Here is a 24,340-nt window from a genome sequence, read left to right as displayed (position 1 = left end):
GCATTTTGTGAACACTTACATTCCATGCAAATGCAAAGATTAGTAATGTGATTTGTCAAGATTCTTACTGGTGATCTCTAGATTTCTGGACCTGTGATTTGGCAAATAAGTTAATTCAGTCTGAAGGCCGGTGGGTCCATGGCCCTCAAGTGAGTATCACTAATGATCGGGTCTTGACAGCAGCCATTGCACTCACCATGGATTTATGTATGGGGTCCTACAATTGGAGAAGGAAGCATGATGGGCCACATCTGAGCTGAGCTCTAATAACTTCAGCTGGCTCCTTACTTTGCTTCTAAGGCTGATCCTTGGCTCAAAGATATGCATATAGGAAGCCTTTACCAATGAGTGAATGCTCATCTAATTTCGTGAGGGTTTTCTCTTGTTTCCGCTTAGGTAATTTGGTAAGTCAGTAAGTCTGGTAATGCTGCACAGGAGAGGGGAGACCGTCATGGTCAGAGACCCTCTGGGAGGGAGGCAGTTAGGGTTGAGTTAAAAATCTTCTCTGAGAAATGGCATAGTACAGCAGAAAGCACATAGGCTCTGGGCTCAGGGAGCTATGTGAGTGACATAGCCTTATCCTCTCTGAGCCACGGTTTCCTCCCCTGTCACATGGTTAATGACAACAGTGCTCTCATAGAATTGTCCTGAGGACTAAATGAGATAAAACAGATATGGAACAGCAGGCAGAGAGTAGAAACACAATAACTTGGATCCTTTCCTCCTTCAGAGGACAGGAATAAGATATCATAACTCCTTTAAAATATCTTCCTGTGCATGTTTTTCAGAAAGAATGAAAATTGGAGCCTTGAATTGCTAAACCCATCCTCTTTGTAGTCAAACAGATTCCTATCCATGCTCTGCTAATTACAAGCTATGTGATCTTAAGCATGTTAGTTAATCTCTCCTAATCTCTGTCTCCTCAAGTGTAACAGAGTTTCATAATACCTATGAATGCAGTTGCTTTGAAAGTTAAATAGGAAGTATATGTAAGGTGGCTAGGACAGTGTCTTACACATAGTCCAAATGCAGTAAATAGTTGTTCTTATCATAACTGTCTTGGGTGTGGCAGAAGTGCCCAAAGAAATGGAGGACACAGTGTCCACAGACATCACCATTACTTTTCATAACCATCAGTAATCCTTGGTTCCATCTGTGCTATACTTTCTTCCCCCTTGCGTTCGACAATAATTCACACTCAAGGACTCCGTGGGTGTGAAGGAGTCAACAGGGTGGTGCAGCTGCCAAAACACAATGGATGTCACCCCGACAGCACACCTGGAGCACTGGAGGACACAAACTGTACGTGAACAAGCTGGAGAGCGTGCCAACAGGAGCCAGCAGGATGGGAAAATGGCTGGAAAGATGCCAGGCGGAAGGTCTGAAGGACTGGGACAAGAGCAACCCAAGGAGGAGTACAGATAGACCAATATCTGAAGGGCTGACCGTGAAAGGATGATTTCATTTATTCTGTCATTCCCTGGACAGCAGAATGCAGACCAATGGGGAGAAGTTACCTGAAGATACATTTCAGCTCAGTACGAAGAATTTTCTGACAATGCAGACATCCAGTAACAAGGCTCCTGTACATCAGTAGAACAGGCTGTCCCGTGAAGGAGGACCTGAGTCCACAATCTGGCATCTGGGGGGAGAGGTGGGGAGGCTGCCCTAGACAGCTCTCAGGCCCTTCGTAGCTCTGAAATTCTATCTCATGAGAAGCCCACGACTGCTTCAACAGAAGCTGTCTTGTGTTAGCGAGTCATTCATATAAAACTTGTCCTCCACTCTGTTATAAAACCTGGGGGCACCACAACAGGATAGAAGAAAAAGATATCTTATTTACCTTAATACTTGCTATCGTTACTACTGCAGATGAGAGGCCCAATATATGTATTTAACAAATACACACTGCTTATCTGCTCTAAGGAGAGTATCTAAAGTGCCAAACCTCTTCTTTTGTGTGTTAAGATTTTCATTCCAGCAATGTAGCAGAGAAAGGAAGCTATTATCACTAACATTTCAAAACTGATTTTGAAGTAAAAAGGAGTAACTGCTTCCAATTTAAGCACATTATTTAATACCACAAACCTCAGTTTGTGATGACAGTGATATCTACCTATAGTGACGGTTCATTCATTCATTCAACAAATATTTGAGCACCTATTATGTACCAGACCGGGTTCTACTTGCTGGGGACTTCTATCATTGAGCTAAAAAGACACACAGCCCTCATGGAGCTTACATTCTAGTGGGGGAGAGGTAGTAATAAATACAGTTAAGTAAACTGAAGTATGCTAGTGTGAACAGACTATGTAAAAGTGCTGTAAGAAAATAAAGCAGAAAGACTTCCCTGGCAGTCCCGTGGTTAGGACTCTGTGCTTTCAATGCAGGGTTCGATCCCTGGTCAGGGAGTTAAGATCCCGCAAGCAGCGAGGCACAGGGGAAGAAAAAAAAAGTTATTAAAAAAAAAAACATTGTTAATAAACTATACTCCAGGGCTTCCCTGGTGGCGCAGTGGTTGAGAGTCCGCCTGCTGATGCAGGGGACACGGGTTCGTGCCCCGGTCCGGGAGGATCCCACATGCCGCGGAGCGGCTGGGCCCGTGAGGCACGGCCACTGGGCCTGCGCGTCCAGAGCCTGTGCTCCGCAACGGGAGAGGCCACAACAGTGAGAGGCCCGCGTACCGAAGGAAAAAAAAAAAAAAACTATACTCCAATATAAATTTTTTTTTTTCCTGGGGTACGCGGGCCTCTCACTGCTGTGGCCTCTCTCGTTGCGGAGCACAGGCTCCGGACGCACAGGCTCAGCGGCCATGGCTCACGGGCCTAGTCGCTCTGCGGCATGTGGGATCTTCCCGGACCGGGGCACGAACCCATGTCCCCTGCATCGGCAGGCGGACTCTCAACCACTGCGCCACCAGGGAAACCCTCAAATTTTTTTTTTTTAAATAAAAATTTTGTTAAGGTTTTAAAAAAAAAAAAGAAAAAGAAAGAGGGCTTCCCTGGAGACGCAGTGGTTGAGAATCTGCCTGCTAATGCAGGGGACACGGGTTTGAGCCCTGGTCTGGGAAGATCCCACATGCCGCGGAGCAACTAAGCCTGTGAGCCACACCTACTGAGCCTGCGCGTCTGGAGCCTGTTTTCCGCAACAAGAGAGGCCGCGACAGTGAGGCCCGCGCACCGCGATGAAGAGTGCCCCCTGCTCGCCTCAACTAGAGAAAGCCCTAGCACAGAAACGAAGACCCAACGCAGCCAAAAATAAATAAACAAATTTATTAAAAAAAAAAAAAAAAGAAAGCAGAAATAGGGATAAGGAGGAGGAGGTGGTGTGGAAAGATTAAGTAAGAGAATGCAGGTAAAAACGACTGCATGGACAGGTTATGCAGAACGTCTTCAATCAATGCTAGCTATTATTACCATGGGCACTTCTGAGTTTGCAGGACCTACAATTATATATGCATCATTCCACTCCTGAATTATTCAATAGGTGGTGTGTATTCAAAATCAAAACCAAAAGGAAGCGGGCCCTGATACTGTTTTCAGGTAGAAGGAATCAATGAGAATGTCATGACTTTGGAGTTCTGGCATTGTCTCACTTGTGCAAGGATGTTGATATGAATCTGCAGGAAATATAGAAATGCAGAAGCTGAGGACTGAACCAAATTACATCAGGTAAGTGACCTAATTTTTCTAAGCCTTAGTTCCCCTGTGCCCCCATTTGACCAGGGCTGTTGGGACACTTAGTATGTAAACACTAAGTAAATACATACGTAAAATATAATACATATGTAAAATACTGAGCACACAGCAGATACATTTAGCTTACATTATTATCATTGTCCAAACAAAGTTATCTGAATTTTCAGAGATTTTCAGTGTGTTCAGAATGAAAAAACAAGGCAGTATTCCTCAGGAGGGAACATTCCACAATCATGTGTTGCTAGGAGTTGGACGAAGGTCACTTGTTATGAGAACAAACCAGGAAAACATAAGGAAGCATTCAACTAATTAAATGCTCAGTCCAGTGCTCAGCCTTGCTAACTCCTTGGCTGCAGTCTTCAGAATTCCAGAAGATGCAAAGACACAATGATTTACTCAAAACAGTTCTTCGTACAAATCTTAGGATTCAGCCAAAAAGCAGTCCAGCAGGATTTATGAAGTGTGCTTCCCTCTACAGAGCCTGCATGTCAAGGACATCCACAGGCTCCCTTTAATGGAGCCCTATCTTTCCAAAGACCTCTGTAGCATCATCCCTCTGCTCTTACCACTCTGACTGAGAGTCTTGGGAAATGAGAATTTAATTTGTTCTGTGTTGAACTTTTTCTCATGGGGCAACTTTACAAAGAAGGAGCTCTTTCTGCTTTCCCAGAGGGGGAAAGCATCCCCATCAGTCCCACTTCCTCAAGTTCTGAAGTAAATGAAAGCTTTGGAATATTTATTGGCGTTAGTGCCTTTTCCACTAGTCATTCCCAAGACAAGGGCAGCTGTCCCTCATTGGCTCTAGATAACACAGTAACCCCTTCTCTGCTGTTAGGGGGCTTGCATCCAGCAATCTGCCTCTTCCAGGGGTATCTATGACAACCTGGCACTTCAAAAGGACTACGGAGGCCTCAAGGGACAAAGGTGTTGGCCTTGCTGGGTCTAAGTCAGTGCTTCTCAAACTATCTGTGGAGAAGAACCAGTTTGTTCTTATTTCTAGTCCATCATGGACCGATATTTTTATAAAATACAATGAAAATGAATTGCTAGAAAAGTGTTTATTAAAGACATAAAATGCAAGCCCATGTTTTTATTACTAGAGTCAACAGACATAAAATTACTGTCAAATTGCTATAAAAACTTTAAATGTTTACTCACAGCTTCTGTATCTGTTCTAGCCACAGCTTATAGCACTAAGTCGCTGTTCAGCCATTAACATTTACTTGAAATAAAACACAAAACCAAACAACCCCCTCTTCCTATGAAATAAGATGATGTATTTAGTGCAGCGGCTGGCACATAGTAATTACCCACTGAATATTAGCTATTACTATTGCTATTCTCCCTGGAATGGTGAGAAGAAGGGGAAACATTAACCAAGAGACTGAGATGCAGGTCTGAGTTCCTACTCTCTTCCTACCGACTGTGGACGAGTGTCTTCACCGTTCTGGGCTTTAGTTTCCAAAATTTGCAATATATAGTGAGATGATATAGAATCTAACATCTAGATCAATAACTTATGAACTGAACTGAAACCCAAAGTGGAAAAAAAAAATTTGTGTCCCAGTACACACTCACAAACATACACTCAAGGGGGCAACTGCAAAGTTTCATGAAGTAATATGAAATACCTTACCACATGCTATGCACTCTGATATTTTCTATCTTGTTTTATTTTTTTAAGTGCTGGTCAAGACATATTTAATCGATTTCAAACCCACAGTGTGAAAAATGCTGGAGCAAATGAGCTCTTGGGTTCCCATTCTCTATAGTATACTGATGGGGCTAATGACTAGGAAGTAGGTCCCTGTCAGTCATCCACAATTTGGTGTCTAGTAAGGACTGACATTGTTTTGTTTTTAATTTTTTTTGGAGTATAGTTGATTTACAATGTTGTGTTAGTTTCAGGTGTACAGCAAAGTGAATCAGTTATCAGTGAATCTTTTTTTTTTAAGGTTCTTTTCCCATATAGGTCATTACAGAGTATTGAGTAGAGTTCCCTGTGCTATATGCAGCAGGTTCTTAGGACTGACATTGTTAAAGCCAGGTGCATCTACAAGTTTCTGTTTTTTAATCCACCTGGTTCTGCATTGAGATATTCTTAATGAGTCTATTAGTGACAAAGAAGAACGGTCAAAGATGTGGATTCAAACCACTGGATGATTACCTACAGGTAACACTGAATAACTCCAATCTAGCCTCATGCACGGTGCCTTCAGGCAAATGTGCTAGGAGTTGGGTTACGGGGAAATGTCCTTACTGGTTTCTGCTTTCTCACTAAATTGCCTTCTGCTTTCTGGACAAGGGAGAGGGGACAGTAGTGGGAGGTAACAGGCTGCTGGAAGTGTTAGGATTGAATTGGCATTTCAACTCCTTCACATGTTAGAAGCAGTGGGTGAGGGATCTTAACTAGGGAAAGATACACGGACATGCAAACTTCTATCTGAAGGGATATATTTTTTTAATTAAGTAATTTATTTTTATTTATTTATTTTTGGCTGTGTTGGGTCTTCGTTGCTGTGCGCGCGCTTTCTCTAGTTGTAGCGAGCGGAGGCTACTCTTGGCAGCGGCGCGCAGGCTTCTCATTGCGGTGGCTTCTCTTGTTGCAGAGCACGGGCTCTAGGCGCGCGGGCTTCAGTAGTTGTGGCACGTGAGCTCAGTAGTGGTGGCTCATGGACTCTAGAGCGCAGGCTCAGTAGTTGTGACGCACGGGCTTAGCTGCTCCACGGCATGTGGGATCTCCCCAGACCAGGGCTCGAACCCGTGTCCCCTGCGTTGGCAGGCGGATTCTTAACCACTGCGCCACCAGGGAAGCCCCTGAAGGGATATTTTATAGTCCTTTCATCCTTTTAACAAATAATTTTAACTGTTTTGATTTTCAACTCGGTGAAGAGTAAAACATGAAACTATTTTATGTCTGGTAGCTCCTACTTTTGTGCTCCCCTTTCCTCTTGAGTAGTAAGGGCCTCAAACTGACCTCTAACCAAGTCCAGTTGCCAAGCGTGTCACTTTGATGAGGATTTTAATCCCATCTTCATTACAAAGCTCTGTACTTCTCTCCAGCTGAGGCCAGGCCCGAGGCTCCAGGGGTTGGGGTGGAGGAGTGATGTGGTCTCTCCCTCGCCCCCGCCTCTCCTCTTCTCCCTGAGCTTACTTCTTTCTTGGCTGGTTCCTTTCATGACCACCGACAGTGAGTCTGAGAGCCGGTTCTGCTGAAATGACATCTTTCAAAAAAGCTCTGCATCAAACGGGGCTCCCCTCTTCATCAGTTCCACAGAGGGTTCCCACGTGAGCCATCCCACCTTGGTGGGGGTGAGTTTTCTGACTGGCCAGAGGCTTGTCCTTTGGGATACCATCCATTCCCTGGCTCACTCCTGGGATCCACTCATGGGTTGTGGCAGCTGTTCTCCTGTGAGGCATTAGCCAGAAGGCTTAAGTCCCAAGCCACCTTCTATAGATTCACTTCCATTGACCATACTGTCCAAGAAACTCACATCCTTGTCCCACCCAATTCAGCATCTCTCCTTTCCTCCCTCTCCCCACTCCTTCTCTTAGCTTTGCAGAGTCTGGTCGTGGGGAGCTCCTTCTGGGATAGCTAGTGGCTCACCAAGTTTCAGACAAAAGATGAGCTCCAAGTGGAACACTGCTCTCTGAGGAAGGTTCTCTCCCGATCCCAGCCTTATGGGGATGGGTGTGAGTGATAAGGGTCATCTGAGCGATAAGGGTCATCTGAGAGTTGGTTCTGCTGAATGCCACATTTTGAAGAAGCTTTGCAGGAAAATGATGGCCACAGAGCTGAAGTTCTCTGATCATAGAAGAGCGGGGATTTTAAACACCTTTTTGCTGTGGACTCTTCTCACCCGTTCTTAGAAAACAGGAAAGACTCCACTCAGCATCTCATACCACGTTAGATTTCTACTGTGAGCCACATGGCGGGTTCTGTGCCAGGCACTGTGAACATAGCAATGGATAGAGCCATGGTTCCTGCCCTCAAGGAACTCACAATCTAGTGAGACATTAAACACACACACACCCCAAACACGTACATTTACGTAGTTCAGTTGTGATAAGTACATTGAAAGAAAAGCACAGAGTGCCATGGGACTGGACACAGGTGAGACTGTCAGGAAAGGGTTCTCTGAGGAATTAATATTTAATCAGAGACTGAAGGATAAGAGAAGTGAATGGTAAGCATGCCTCAGGCAGAAGGAAATGCACCAGAGGTGGAAAGAAGCTTGATTCCCTGGACAAAGGATGGGCTGGTCAACTGGGTACGAGACATGGGACCAGAGAGGTGGGTGGGAACCAATTTAAACGTAAGAACTCCAGCTGAGAATGTTCCAGGCACACACTCTCATACCTGGCATTCCCTTCCAATGGGAATCTTCACAATCATGGAGCATGTTAAAGACAGTAGTCTTAATCCTAAGAGGATCAAAGAAGCCATCAGAGGGTTTTAAAACAAAATTGTGCCATGATCAGATTTTCATTTTAAAAAGGTAATTATAGGGAATTCCCTGGCGATCCAGTGGTTAGGACCCTGCACTTTCACTGCTGACGGCCCAGGTTCAATCCCTGGTCAGGGAACTAAGATCCCACAAGCCACTTGGTGTGGCCAAAAAAACAAAAAATTAAAAAATAAAAAGGCAATTATAGTGTACAACCAAGAAGGCAGAAAGCAGCCATGGTGGATGGGGGAAGGTGCCGTGTAAGTTTCAAAGCACTGTGACATATGCTGGGTCTAATTCCTTTTCAAAACCTCATCTACTAATCTACATTCAAAAGCAAAGCAGAATTAATTTACATTAACTTAATTTCTCATACTTTTTGTTCTAGACTTAACCCCTTCCTCTACCACTTACTAGCTGTGTCTTGAAGACTCTGTGAGCTTCCTCAGGTTCTTCAGTTATGAAATGTGGAGAGCGCTTCGTCAAAGATTTGAATTAGGATGAAACAAGAGTCTTGGTACACGTGCACTCAACAAATACTAACTCATCTCAAGCAAATAATCCTGACAACTTAAAAAAAAAGGAGTGGGGGGGGAGGAAGTCCTCTTCTAGCTACTAGACCCAATTATGTACACAAAATTCTACATATAGAAATTATGCAAGATTGCCCAAAATGCATTTACTACAGTGTGGCAAATTTTATGGTATTAGAATAGTATTAGAATAATTTTACAGAAATCAGTGAATGATAATAAAACTGGGAAGATTTATGTCTAGGCATAATTCTACACATTATGCTGGTAGACATTTTAATTAGAAGCCCATGCTGCCCTCCCCATAAAAATGGGTGTCTAGATTCTCAGTGACATAGCTTCCCAGAATTCTAGTCTATCAATATAACTTTTGAGAATGTCTGCCTTCCCAGAGGATCTAAAGCTCTATACTAAAAATATTATAGTACCTGGAAAGGGGTCAGCAATGTACCCCTACAGCACAATCTGATGCCAATGATAGACACTGAGAGTTGACCACAGGTAGACATGGAAAGGTGGTTATAGCACTCCTTTCTGTGGAACCCAGATGTGGCCTCAAAAGTCTTCTCTGCAAATTGCTCTAGGCAGCTACCCCCACTGACCCTAAGATAACCCTGGTCCAAAGATACTCATTTTCAAAGTGAAAAAAAAAAAAATCAAGCAATTGCAGTCTGAATAATATGTCTGGAATTTCATTTACAAAGACAGTGGCAAAAAAAAAGAAAATGAATTTCCCACTACATTGGAACTGTCCTCTATGTCTTCCCACTTTTTAACAGAACTATCCATCTCCTCATAATCTCATGAAAAATAAAAGTATAGTAACAGTCCAAATGCATAAAGCAAGATATAATCAGCTTACTTTACTCCATGTCAATTATGTGAATTGTTTCAACATCTATTACATTAGGGGCACACATTACAACACAAAACCCTTTCAACCAATATAAGGAACTCCAGCTGAGAATATTCCAGGCACACCCTCTGGTACCTGGCATTCCCTTCCAGTGGGAATCCTCATAATCATGGTTTGGATATAGAAGAAAAAAACAAAGTGGTTTTTTGGTGCCTCCCTTACTCTTGTTCATGCTTAATGAAGAACTTGTGTAATAAAAGATTCTTAACAGGTAATGGTGAAAATGAACTGTTTGGCAAGGATAAATTGTGAGTATGAATGTACACTTTTAAGGAAGCAATTTTTAGGGGAAAAAATCCTCTACATGAAGCACAGAAACATAAGAATCTTCTTGTCTCAAAAAGCAATTGATTTGGAACAAGTCAGTCTAATAATGGTACAAATTCGTGGCATATTTATAGTTGGCTGGTTATTCAGGGAAGCTCAGAACGTACAAGGCATAGCAAAATATTTGAAACTGGCACGGCAGGGATCAGAGCTCGCTTTCTGCTCCAACTCTGTGTGATATGATCAAGGCAGAATACTGCATGGGATCTGGTGGGGGCCATTCCTACCACCAAAATCTGACTTCCAGCGCATGAGTCCAAGTGAGAGCTTTGTGATAAAGTAGATACAATCCACAAATGATGCCTTTTACTCAGGGCTAATAAAACATGCGATCCCTTAGAGAAGGTTATTGCTGTCTATTTCTTGTCTCTATGCTTTTACTTCTCTTATGTTCAAATTTAAACATATAATACCAAATAGAAAAAAAACCTTTTGTGATGAAAAGCAAGCTATAGAATACTCCTTTTAATGAGGCTGGGAATAGTTGAGTGACAAGTCCAGTTAGGATATTTATTAAAAGTTTATTTAAAAATATTAATAGTTATTTAAAAATCTTTTCAGACACTATTTCTACATTTTGAGAAAAAGAAATAATGTGCCACGTGAATGTTGCTTTGGTCATCAAAATGGTCATATACACACATATACACACACACACGTATATATTATGCATACGATACAAATTACACACACAATTTCATCTTTACCACTACTCCAAAGAGGCAGGCAAATGAGGCAACTAGAGCATGGAAAGGTCCACTGAGTTGCCCAATTTCATCAGAAAAGGCATAAAGCTGGCACGAGATGCCCCATCATCTGCCTTCCTGTTGAGGCCTTTTCTTCACACTACTTTTAGTACTTTCATTGTTATTATACTTAGTTTTCTTTATATTTTACAAAATTTTAAAGCTATGCTATGTGAGAAACCCTGGACATATGTCTAACAGTCTACAGATTAGAGAACTTTAAATGCATAAAGACATGGGAATTACATTTTAATTGCTTATTGAAACAGCAATTATCTTCACACTGAAGACTGTCTAAAGAAGAGAGCAATCAATTCAATCCTGCAACAGTGTTATTACCTTGCCTTTTTTTTTTTTTTGGTTGTGGTGGTGGTAAAATAGACATAAAATTTACCATTTTAGCCATTTTTAAGTGTACAGTTCTGTAGTATTAAGTACATTCACATTGTGCAACCATCATCATCCAACTCCAGAAATTTTTCATCTTCCCAGTAACTCTGTTAAACGTGAATTTCCCATTTCCCCCTTCCTGCAGCGCTGGGCAACCACCATTCCTCTGGCTCTATGACTCTGACTGCTGTAGGAATCTTATATAAGACGACTCATACACTGTTTTGTGCCTGGTTCGTTTCACTTTGCTATCGTCAAGGTTCATCCATGTTGTAACACGTCTCAGAATTTTCTCCCTTAATAATGCTGAATAATATTCTGTTGTATGTATAAACACATTATCCATATTCATCGACGGACACCTGGGTTGCTTCTACCTTTTGGCTATCGTGAATGATGCTGCTGTGAACACGGGTGCAAAAATATCTGACTCCATTCACTTGGGTATATAACCAGAAGTGGAAATGCTGGATCATGTGATATTCCTATGTTTAATTCCAGTCTTCCCATTCTCACATACCTAAACTGAAGAATACAATGAATACACCAACCACACATCGTGTGTGTGTTTTAAACAAAGCAGTTGAAAAACCCCATCATATTTTGCTTGCATCACGTCTCACTTAACCCACTGGAAACCCCTTACATCTATCAACTGCCCCAAAGCGCCAAGGACCTCCAGGCCTAGGCAGGCCCTCTGGAGCTCACGACCCAGACTGAGCCCAGGCTTTCCTGTTGACAGGATATGGGACCCAGTATGGCTGTCTGCAGAAATGCAGGAGTGACTCCAAACTACACCCAACACTCAGCTCTGCAATAGCCATGGGCTCGGGTGTGGACTTGGGGTCAAGATCCAGTGAGTATAAAACCCAAATTTTTATAAAACTAGTAATGGGAAATCAGGAAGATCAAGGTAGGTGGTGAAATCCTCACCGAGGCCAATGATTGCACAACACATAACTCCCTGAAGCACTTTTTTCTACCTGCTGTAACACTAAAAGTTAGGAGTGTATCAAGTTGATAATTCACCAACCCCAGAACTTTCCTTTCTTAGAAGTTCTTCCAGGGTTTCTGTCTGAAATTCCTTTTCTGTTTAAGGGAGCAGGAAACTCCAAGGAATTTCAGAACCGGTAATCTAATACACACCTGGGCAGAGCCATCCCCCTATAACTAAACCAGAGTCAGCCTGCAGTTTGGAGAAATCCCGAGTTATGCAGACATGTGAAGGTCCTGGGCCATAACATGGTCAATGCTATGTAGAAAGCAATTCAGGGCCAACCAGGTGTGGCTCAAGGGGTTCTTCCAGCAACGGCCCCGTTGGGGTCGAGAAGGGGAGGGAAGAGGTCGGAGGACTGTGTAGACCAGCAAAGGAGTACGATGAGCGGGGAGAACAAAGCTCTCTGGACAGGAGGTGACACTTTGCCTCTCTACTCGCTTCAGGTTCCCTTTCTTCCATACTCTGTCCCAGTGAAGGACTTGATAATAAAATGGGCTTAAGGCCTTAACTGGGCTGTGCTGAGTAGTAAGGTCTCTGTACATTAAAGCATCACACAGGGAATTTTTCCTTCCCTGGCTCTTCTTGCTCTGTGGTAGCAGGTCCTGACCTCAGCAGGTTCTGTTTTCTCTTTGCCCACGGCTTTGGGTTCCTAAACCAGTTCCTATCGATGGGGTGGGAAGGTTCCTAGGTTCCCAGACATGAGCCTGGGAAGAGGTTAAGAGGTCTCTGTTTAGGGCACTAAGGCTGATCTACATGAAATTACCTGAGCCTTGCAATGCACTGTGATGTAACACATAATCAGGTCATGCATTCTGATCCTTGTTTGCTGCTGTTCCATGGGTATAGCTTCCTCGGGAGTGTGGAGGGAGGAGGGATGTGGGAAACCCTGGGTTCTATAATAACCCCACCCCTAACCCCAGAAGTACTCTCAAGGATGCAGGCTGAAGATGTGTGCTCTGTTAAATTTCCTCGTCTTTTATGCACACCCAATGCTGGGCTGGTATTTATAGCTTCGTATCTCTGAAACTGACTTGTTCTAGATGTCACTGCAGAGTAGTCCTTAATATTTGATACAAGTAAAATTATTTACATTTTACTTTCATGTAAAGGTGATAGCAGCAATAACACGGGCATTCCACAAGTTTTGAATTAGACTAGATTCTCAATTTTGTTACGGAAAGAAACATGACATGTCTCTATCCACTCTTAAACACAAAGGTGTCATTTTATTCGTGCAATAATATGAATACTGTTCAACACGTAGGGCTTTTTTCTCTCTGTTTAAGTTGAATTTCATTCTGAACATCTAATATTGACAAGCATCAAGCTATTTTAATCAGGTTACCTTTTATGTTTATAAAAGTGGCACAAATGTCTCTGAATACCACTCCAGATATACTAATCCACACTTCGCACTTATCCCAAAGCAGTCTCTTAAAAGTCCCAAAAGGTCTTAATAACACGTCTGCTCAGTACAACAAGGCAAACAACTACCCACCTCCTCTTTAGTCTCATATCACAAAACAGGGCAAAGACAGATGGACTAACATTCCCTGTGCTCTAGGGAAAGCACAATACAGGAACAGGGTAAGAGGGTTTCTGGGTCCCTGCCACTGTTTCACATGCCTCTTTCATCTTCTGTCTTCCTTCCCAGGCACGACAGAGCTCCTCTGATGGAAGGCAAGATGGCTGCCATCCTTCAGTTATCACAGTACTGTACCTTTAGAATGGACAGCATCAGCACTGTGATAACTGAGCCAGGGCAGCCTGTCAGTCACTGTGTCGGCTGGCAGCATCCTTTCCGGGTGGCTGCATGACTCCCTCTGAAGGCTCCCCAGGAAGTGGAAGACTAAGAGATCCCCTTCTGGTTCGAGATGTGGGGAAGCAGAAGAAAAAGTAGGGTCACAGCCCAACAATTAGTGAGGTTGAAACAGTAAAAGGCCTGGTTGAATTGTATTAAGACAAAAGATGAACACATGATTTATACATATTGATGAGCAACCACGAATACATCACATCTGCTTTCCAGCTCTATTTCACAGTGTTACCTCTTAGGTGCATGGATTTGCTGATTCCATCTCCCTGACCTCAATCATTCATGCAATAAGTATTTACTTAGGGTCTACTATATGCCAAGACCTCTCCTAGATGTCCAGGAAATGAAGATAAATAAGAGCTGGTCCCTATCCTCAAAGTGCTCGTGATCAAACATGGCAATAATACTTCATATCTGCCTAACATTCAGTAACCTTCTATGGCTTTCTGCTTTAGTTTTCACAAGAACCCCTACGGGGTTGTCAATGAATTACTCATTAATTCATCACAAATGCATTCTGGAATACGTTAGGTATCATTAGCCCATTTTACAGAAAGAGAATAAAAACCTAAGAGAGGTTAGGTGATTTACCTGATCATACCACTAAGCTACATTGAACCTGAGTTCAAATCCATGTCAAATGATGGAACCTAGTGTTTTTCTCTACCCCAACCTAGCCATTCAACTCCATCAAGGGGATATTCAGTTTACACAATTTATGCAAAGTTTCTGAAAACATCTACTTTTTGCTTAAAATTTTTAGTTTTCTCAGCATCTCAGATCATGAAGCAGAAGCTTGTGGGAGTTTTATGATTTAAGAAAAACTAGCAAAAAGAATGACTTTTATTGTTCTCGCTCTGAGTGCTAAGAATATACTCGAATTGATGACACTGATGATGATTACATATTTACCACACCTGTGAGGTGTTTTCCACTATATTATGTCAATTTTACAGTTAGGGTGAAGGATCATTAACCACCTTTGTTATGCCTTTTAAAAAATCAACACATACACATCACTTGCTTTGAAATTATCTGTACCTTTGAGATGTACCCTGAAGTCACCTTCAAGGATGATGTACAATTTTTTTAAAGATTTATTTATTATTTATTTTTATCTCTCGCTGCGTTGGGTCTTAGTTGGCACGCGGATCTTCGTTGAGGCACGCAGGATCTTTCATTGCGGCACACAGTCTCTTCCTTGTGGTGCGCAGGCTTCTGTCTAGTTGTGGCATGCGGATTTTCTCTTCTCAGGTTGTGGTGCGTGGGTTCCAGAGTGCATGAACTCTGTAGTTTGCAGCACGCAGGCTCTAGTTGAGGTGCGCAAGCTCCGTAGTTGTGGTGCGCGCGGGCTTAGTTGCCCCGCAGCATGTGGGATCTTAGTTCCCCAACCAGGGATCGAACCCTTGTCCCCTGCATTGTAAGGCGGATTCTTTACCACTGGACCACCAGGGAAGTCCCAGGGATGATGTACTTTTAATAAAAAGGACAAAAAGATTCTGAAACTAGAATTCAGGCTTCAGAATAATCAACTTATTAAAGCCATGAGTCACTCATTCTTTTTCCATGTCAGTCATAAGTTCTCAAGTTATTTCAATATGAGTAGAACTTGACAGATACTTGAAAAATAATTGTGTTTTCAATTAGGCATTTGCTCAGTTTCAAAGACTCATTATATGCAAATTAGATATTACCTCTCTACTTGAAATAAGTCAGAGAGATCAATCAATTCTTTAGATCAGCAAAGGTCAGAAAATAGCAGAGTACAGTGAGCATAGCTCAACTGTTAAGTCTGTGCACTATGAAACTGACCTCATCTTCAGAAAAGGAATATCCAGTGAAACAATCCACCCACATACAAACTAAAACAACATTCTCTGAAGTGCAAAAATATGTAAAAGTTAAAGAGGTCATCGCCTAGGTCTTAGCCAACTGATGTAATACAGCGTTGAAACACGAGAGGGCAATGAAGATTAAAAAAAAAAATTGGATCCCTTAACCTAAGGTTCCTGGAAATAGTCGCACATTTTACCCAAATTATAAACATCTGTTACATGAACAAAGATATTGTGATTATTTGAGAATGAAATTTTAGATAGCTGATACATCAAAAAGGATAAAAAGATTACCACCGAACAATTCCCAGCCACAAGTTCTGTCAGTTTTGGAAAAGAGGAATACTTACTGCAATACTAGAGGGTAAGTTAAGTATGGGGACAAATAAATAACTCTGATATACTTAGTAGTTATTAGACTGTTCTTCGCAAAGACTGAGTACTAATGCAACTGAATGTCTAAATGTGAAGTCAACAAACACGAACTTAATGTTTGTAATGTACTACAAAGTTGAAATTCACTTTATTAGCCATGACCAAAAATCAAACAACTAAAGATTTTTGGTACAAAAAGTAATGAGTATTTCCTTTACTTCCTTATTTTTCTCTCATTTCTTCTTCTACCTGAACTGGGCGTGGGGGGATAGGGCGGGGAGCCTAGTGGCCAAGTAATAACAAAAAGTAAACTGCCATTATTCTGTGAAGAGTTAAATTAATATTTTCTCAGAATAACTCTAAAGCAGTTTCAAGGAAGAAAAAAATGTAGGTTTTCAAAACTGTATTTTATAAATACTGTAAACACTTAAAATGTTTTATTTCTTCATGGAAATTATTTCTTATAAATGCGCATTTAAAAAACTAAATCTATCAGAAACACTTCTTTTTCGGTAGATTTTTCTTACAAAAATTGACTTATTTTAATTTTAAAACAAATGATGGCATGTGCTAATGCTACAGTATGGAAGTATACTGCACAGTAAGAGAGGAAGAAAAAGATAATGATGTAAAATGCTTTCCTCCAGAGATCAACCTGATTTTAAACTCAGTTCTTCTATGATGAAAATGATACAACTGAGAACAATTTCCTCGTGATGCATGCACCAAATATCAATTAGAAAACCAAGTACTACTGGCAAACTGGTATACTAAAAATATGCTTTTAGACCTTGTGGAGTACAAATGCACACACAAAAAACATGTCACGTCTCTCTTATGAATAGACTGAAAGTGAAAATACAGTGATTTTGAACTTTTAAGTATCTGATTATATATTAAATAACTGGAGGTACCATGAAATGAACTGCTGGCATGCAAAATATCTGACAATACTTTAAAACTAAAATAGTTTAAATAGGTTAATTTAAATCCACTGGTCTTTTACTAAAGCGCGATGTTCTTTTCTTCCCCAACTTGAAAACCACAATCCAACTCAGTGACATTATACAATGTGCAAATTTGACCAAACTGTCATGATATAAAAATGTACTGTCAACAGAAAATGCCAAATGTCAACTACTGCTTTGTCAGAAATACAGAGAATGCATACCTGCGTTTCATGGCAAAGCTTTGCTGGTAATAGTGTTTGAAAACTAACTTGTGCCAAGATTAGTAGGAAATTAGGAATAAGGGGGTTACACACTTTTTTCTTTCTTTGGGGGAAATAAATCAGCTAAAATGGCAAGGAAAAGCCAAGGACGACTGCCTTGGCCAAGTCAGCCCCAATTCTCACAGAGAAGCATTAACTGGGAGTAATTACAGAGGGGGTGACATTGTTTTACCCATTCCAAGCACTGGCCTCTAAACATTCATGCTGCATAACCTCAGCAGGTCAGGTAGAAGGAAAAACCTAACACAGAAGGTCTCTATACAATAATAGAGACAGAAAGAGGAACGAACTGGTGGGGATTTTAGTCCAAAAAGGCTCCAGGAGACTAAAAATCTACAAATAAATGGACCATCCCACTTAATGCTTAATAGAATACAACATTCTATTCTATGGGACTTTCCCCTTTACATGTGTACTCAGAATACACACTTGTAGTCCAACTGTATACTTATTTCACTGTTGGATTTTGCTCGAGATTTAATTTTTTTTCCCCAGATTTTGGATCTCAGTCTGCTCACAAGTCAGTTTTATTCCGTCTCACCTCTGTTATCATAACCTTTTAGAATAACCAGCCAAAAATACACCAGCTGACTTCAAAATGATCCACCCCTAGCTAGTCTCTCCAAAAACTCTGGGTGTCTCCAATTAATCTCTGATTTCCTCATTACTGGCAGCACTGCCATTTAGAAATGCTGGGTCTTACTTCTCAAATTCCCTTAACGGACAGCTAAAGGGGGCAATACCAAAGACGTGCACTGACCTCTACTTCTAGAGCCTTGGGCTGTTCCAGAAACACAATCACACTCCTCTTTTCTGCAGAGTCCACCATTCTTAGAGCTTCTATTCCTACATCTGGAAAAGGAACACATTTTTACTTGTAACACACAGAAAAGGAACACATCTCTACTTGTAACACAGAGATACTGCACTCATTATGAAGTGCTATATCTTAAACTGTGATTTACTTTGGTACTGTTTACATCTGATTTCCTCAAATCAACAGTATTGTTCCTGAAGTCAGAGACTGCTGTCTTCATGTCCTTCCACGTTAATCACAGTCCTTTCCACAGAGTGCAAGCTCAACAAATACTTGCCTAATTCATTGACAAACTTCTTCATTTCCCAGGGATTCTCCAAATAGCTTATCAACAAACGTACATGCTTAATTCCTCTCTCTATATGTCAACCAGCAAGATACTTGACAGTTTGTCATCTACAAAATGAGGGGAGAGTACTCAATGCCCAAGTCCCTTCCACTGCCATTACTGAATCTCATTAGATAAAACCAAACTCCAAAGATAGCAACATCTCCATTCAGGTCGGCATTATACCTTTTGTTGGAGGAAAAGGGTCAGGAACTCTGTGGGCCCAATTACCACCAATGGAGCTATGAAGTGAGGGCGGAAAGTGAATGCAAAGAAAGAGAAAATAAACAAAGGTGGGTGGCATCCCTAAGATGCCACCAGGTATCATGACTGTTACAGTACCACGAACTGTTCTCTGATATATTTTGGCATGCCCAGGAACCTTGTACAAAAGCAGCTCTGGGGCTTCCCCGGTGGCGCAGTGGTTGGGAGTCCGCCTGCCGATGCAGGGGACACGGGTTCGTGCCCTGGTCCGGGAGGATCCCACATGCCGCGGAGCGGCTGGGCCCGTGAGCCATGGCCACTGAGCCTGCGCGTCCGGAGCCTGTGCTCCGCAACGGGAGAGGCCGCAGCAGTGAGAGGCCTGCGTACCGCAAAAAAAAAAAAAAAAAAAGCAGCTCTGGCCAGATACGTGGATCGCTAAATTTTCCCAAGACACCCCTATCAGCCCTTCCAGCACCCGGGACGTCTTTATTGACCTTCCTGAGCAGGGCACGCCTCCTGCATAGAAATCTGCAGAGTAGTCACTATTAGTCTCATATACTGTGATAGTTAACTCTTGGGGCCCCCAAATCTCCAAATGGAAAACAGCAGGGGAAAGTAAATGGTTGACAAACATGAAGGAACTGTATTTCATGCAGTCACCTCTTTCCAAATTAATCCAGGGAGAAAAAGGAGCGATGCTACAGGCCAGTGCTGTCCCAGAAAAGTAAAAAGCAAGCTATGTATGTAATTTTAGATATTCCAGTAGTCACATTTTGAAAAAACTAAAAAATAAACAGGTTAATGTGACATTAACAATAAATTTCATTTAACACAATATACCCAAAATATTTTCATTGGAACATGTAATCAATATAAACATCATTAGTGAGATATTTTACTTTTTTTGTACTAAGTCTTTGAAATCCAGAGCATATTCACTTATAACACATGTCAATTCGAACACTAAATTTTCATCAGAAATACTCAATCTGTATTTAGATTTCATAAAAGTTACAGCTTAAAAAGTAGATGCTCATACCCAACTTGTTTCCAAACATAACGAAGTTTTCCAAAAACTGAATGGAACACCCATTTTTAATTTAAAAGTCAACTTCTTATCACCCTAGCCAGATTTCAGATGCTTGACAGCCACACGTGGCTAGTGGCTACTGCATTAATGCAGGTAGAGAAAGTCCTGTCAGCCGGATTTTTTTTCAAACAAGAACCCTTCACCCAGCAAGTCATTCTACAGCACCCACCAGGTACTCAAATTATGCCAAGTATTTTCTGCCTTACTTCTAATCCTTATTGTCGTTAATACTTCAGTGATGGTCATTTATTAAGCAGCCCTTCCTAAAGACTGAACAACTCTTTCTGCTCAGAGAATTCAGGGAAAAAAATGGAGACATCATGATTCAAAGATATGGAGTTAATTTTCGAGGTAAAGGTAGAAAATCCTGACATCGTTACTTCTTTGTCTAGGATATTAGTCACCCTGCAAAAGTTACAGGCATTGTTTATAGTAAGCCTCTCAACTTCCACACTCACAACAGCTGTCACTGAATCCTCAGATTCCTCGCCTTCAAAAGCTCCCTCCCCACCAACAACCTCCTCTATCTCTAGCAGACTCTCTAGAGCACATTCTAGGAGCCTCTCTTTCATTCATTCTGAAAAGTACTTGTTACTGTTGACATACCGAAACACATGAATAATTCAATAAAGAATCTAGAACCATCCGATTAATCATTCATCAGTCTAGGTACCCAACTGACCTTGAGAAAAGCATTTCGTGAATATACGTGGAAAGTATCCCCATACCCTTCCCCAAAAGAACCAATTACTACAAACACTACAGCTTTCTCTACCCATGTCAAAGTTCAGTGTTCCTCCTGCAGCTGATTTAAAAGTTTTTCTTCTAAAAGGAGCTGGATTCCTAAGGTAGTTCTATTTTGAGCCTTCTTCCTGTTCTGAAGCTAAAGTTGGAAGGGCTTAGGTGGTGATGTCATGGAAGGGAGACAGTTGGCTTTCACAGAGGGGTCTCCTCCTGCAACTCTGGGGATGTTCATGTGGGGGACACCAGCGGAAATGTGCACCTCTCGTCGCTTTCCCCTCCCTCCCTTTTGAGTCCCAGCTATTCATTAGCCCGCAAGAAAACAAGTTCAAATAAGCATGCAAACATATTTACATATTTTACTTGTTAGGCATCTCAAAAATGAAAAGACCAAGGGGAAGGAAAATGCCTCGCACCAGGGAAAAGGGGCGACAATCCAACCCCCCCATCCGCACCTCCCTAAGTATCTATCATAGGACTAGGGGCAAAGGGTGGGGGGAACAGCTGATAAGAAGAAGAAAGGGATTATAAATCCAGCAAGCTTGAAGAGGGAAATGCTGTTGGGGATACTCAGGACAGAAGAAAGACCCCTGGCTCCCTTCTCTTCCACTGTTTTCCTCTCCCTTTTGGAATGGAGGAGATTTAGGGCAGGGTGTGCCTTCTGCTTGGGAGGCGTGTTTGGCTCTGGAGAACCAAGAGGGGCCAGGGTGGAGCCCAGAAAAAGAGAGCCAGAGACTGGCTGCTTAGGCCAAATTCTGGACTAAGCTCTTAGCGGAAGAATAAAGGGGGCTGTGGCGGAAGAGCAGACGATTCCGTTGGAAGACCCACTGGGGAATGCAGAACGCACACTAAATCCAAGAGGATCACTTCTTTCTAGATCTAAACCCAGCAGTTAGTTGCCGGGTGGTGGGGTGCAGGTCCAGAGGCAAGAGAAAATCCCAACACATCTGTAGACCACAACTTGTTGGGGTGGGGGGATGGGCGTGCCCAGAGCAATCAGCAGGTGAAAGGAGCACTTTCTGGCCAATTCTGGGATGGGATGGTTGGCTAAGAGCTATGGGGAACACAGGATTTCCCGGTTTCTCAGCTCACCTCTCTTCCAAAGCGAGGAATAAACACAGGTGTGGTCCTTCTCCAAGAAGGTGGCAGCTGGCCTGCGGGTAGCGCTGAGCGAAGGAAAAGATTCCTTGGCCGCGGGAAGGCAGGGAGAAGCCCTGGGGTTAGCTACGGCCGGGAGCAGGCGGTCTCCGCCAAGTCCCCTCCCCCTTCTTGAAAAACGACCGGGACCGGCATAAATTACAGCCACGCACCCCCCTCCCCAATTACGCTTCTAATAAAAGAAACAGCCTCTCATGCCTAAATTAAAACTAAAGCTCTGGCTGATGAAAATAAACAGGTGAGCCCCGAGAGGAAGCGGGAAAAGATTGGGGATAGGAGAATGAACGTGCAGAGAAATCGAGTCTTCCCCGCCCTCCCCGCAAACCCCTCCCCTATCGCTCCGGAGAATCTGCGTGGCAGGTTGTAAGCTAAAAATGCCACTCCGACAGACCCCGTCTCCCCGCCCCGCGCATTTCTCCCTCCTACCCCAGGGTCCAGCGTCCCGGCCTCGTGGTAGCGCCCGGTGCCCGCGCCGCGCAGGGCTCACCCTCACCCCGGACCGCCACCGCCGCCGCCGCGGGGACTCCGTTCTTCCTCTCTCCTCCCTCCCTCCTCCTCCTCCGCCTCCTCCTCGCAGACTCCTCCCGCCGGATCCTTCATGTAAACAACATCCAGGCTCTATTTACAGTCGCCGCCGGACTGCGAGGGACCCACGCCAGCTGCCTGGAAGCAGGCGGGGGTGGGGGAAAAGCGAGTGCGCAACATTTACACATACCCGCCCCGCCCCTCCGCGCCGCCGGCCCGCCAGGGGGTCGGAGCGGGGCACCGGGGGTCTCCCCGCGCCCTCGTCCAACCTGCGTCGCTCCTGACACCCCAGCGACGGTCAGAGGGAAACCGCGCAAATGCCGAAGGGCGAGGTCACCCCCACCCCCACCCAGCAGGAAAAAAAAAACACACCCCAAGCACAACAGACCCAGCCCAGCAATACCCTCCAAGTCCGTGCGAGAGTGCGGGGTCCCAGCCCGCCCCGTGCCGGCGCCCCGCCGCCGCCCACCCCGAGGTGGCGAGCTGCGTGCAGTCCCCCGCAGCGGCTGCAGGCGGCCGCCCAGCGCCGGACAGCGACGCGCCCTCGGCCCCCGCCCGGCCCGCCCTCGGCCCGCCCCCCGCGCGGCCGCCGAGCCGGCCGAGCCCCGCGGCGGCGTGTGCGTGTGCGTGTGCGCGCGTCGCGGCCGGCCTCGCCGGAACGGTTCTCCTCGGCCCCCGGCCTCCCGTGCCCTGGGGCGGGCGGGTGGCTGGCTCTGGCGCCGCGAGACCCGGCCAGGAGCGGCCCGGCCAGCGCTCCGCCGCGCCGCAGGGGCGCGCACACGGACGTAGACACTCGGCGCACGGAGCCCCGCGCGGCCGCACTCCTCCCGCCGGCGCTCGGCTCGGCGCGCGCACCGCCGCCCCCGCGCCCGGCACGCCGCCCCCACACCCACCTGCGCCCCCGGGGGTCCCGGGCCCCCCTTCCTTTGTTCTTCAAGCTATTTGCATGAGGATTATCTAATGACGCAGCAAGGATACAACGTGCTCGCCACAACGTGACCGTCGCCATTTTTCTGTTTTTATTCTATCTCTGCCATGTGATAGATTGGGGGGGTGGGAGTTGGAAAAGAGAGAGACAGGATTAAAAAAAAAAAAAACAAAACTTCCGGGTCTCATGACCGGGAAGGGAGAAAAACAAAAGAGACAAGACACAACTCCAGGGGAATGATGTGTGTGCGCGCGCGCGCGACTGCGCGCCCTTGCTTCCTCAGCTCAGAGGAGGGAGGCTCCCGCAGTGGGCAGGGAGCATCCTCCCACCTCGGGAGCCCTGTGCCCCCGGAGGGTCCAGATCGAACCCTGTAGCCGTGGCGGTCGCGGGTCCCGGTCTCACACCCGCCGCCAACGCTCTGCGAAGCTGTCAGCTTGGTCCCTTCCTCTGGCCGCCTCCACTTGCCGGTCCACCCCAGAGCTCGCGCTCTCCCTCCCGGGCGGGTGTACCGTTCTGGGTTACGTGCAGAGAAGTCTCACTAACACTGTGAAGGAGGAAATGATCAAATTTAAAGGCTACTGTATTTCCCAAGTTTTAAAATAGTTTGCTTCCATAATGTTCTGCATAACAACCGCGTGGCAACACACTAGGCAGAATCTAATATTGGTTCGAATCCTTCCTTCCTCTCTTTCTCTACCCCCTTTTCTCTCTCTTCCCAAAGCGGGACACACCCTTGTGTGGTGGTCCGTGGGGTTTGTTACGTGGGGACGGACCTTTCATCGCGGATTGACTTATTTAGAAAATTTTAATAAATGGTTGTTCAGGGTCATTGTTTAAGAAGACAGTTGCATGGAGCAAGGTGGATTCGTGTTACACTCATCTCATTGACATTCAGAGGGCGTGATAGGCATTTCATTCTCTCCCAAGTCTCGTGTTCACGGGTTGCTGAAAAAAGTATTTGGGAACTCTGCCACATTTTTCAGTGAGATATAGAATTTTGTGCTTTTGTTTACTACTGTATTTCCTTTGGGCACTTTCACTTTTGTTTCTCTTGAGTTTCCTTTCTGGTTTCTTGTCCTATTTCGTAATTCTGAGCAGAAATGGACTTCAGAATTGGTTCGGGTTTCTCACTTTACAGGCGAAGAAACTGAGGCCCTGCGTAGTGAGGAGGTGCCCCAGGTGACACATTTAATTTGAATTGAGCCCTACTCACCTGATATATCTGGTAGTGGGGTGG

At 44.2% G+C, this 24,340-nt stretch overlaps 1 protein-coding gene across 3 annotated transcripts; it reads right to left on the bottom strand.

Moving 5' to 3' along the window:
- Positions 1–13,828: 13,828 nt before the first annotated feature.
- Positions 13,829–23,564, bottom strand: LOC308628532 (uncharacterized protein). Of its 3 annotated transcripts, none has more exons than XR_014017543.1 (4): positions 23,154–23,564; positions 21,585–21,646; positions 18,073–18,164; positions 13,829–15,344 (listed from the first exon to the last, which is right to left on the bottom strand). XR_014017543.1 is itself a non-coding variant. In XM_081255556.1 (4 exons), the coding sequence occupies exons 1-4, from the start codon at positions 22,248–22,250 to the stop codon at positions 15,306–15,308; spliced, it is 312 nt and encodes a 103-aa protein (XP_081111682.1). In that variant the 5' UTR covers positions 22,251–22,329; the 3' UTR covers positions 13,829–15,305. The 3 variants fall into 3 exon arrangements, 1 of the variants encoding a protein (XP_081111682.1); XR_014017544.1 differs by lacking the exon at positions 23,154–23,564 and adding an exon at positions 22,077–22,329 and having other exon boundaries at positions 21,585–21,658; XM_081255556.1 differs by lacking the exon at positions 23,154–23,564 and adding an exon at positions 22,144–22,329 and having other exon boundaries at positions 21,585–21,658.
- Between the last annotated feature and the right edge of the window lie 776 nt (positions 23,565–24,340).

The sequence above is a fragment of the Mesoplodon bidens genome (assembly GCF_964165515.1).
Source record: "Mesoplodon bidens genome assembly, chromosome: 2".
Classification (NCBI taxonomy): Eukaryota; Metazoa; Chordata; class Mammalia; order Artiodactyla; family Ziphiidae; genus Mesoplodon; species Mesoplodon bidens.
This window is presented reverse-complemented; position numbering and strand designations above follow the sequence as displayed.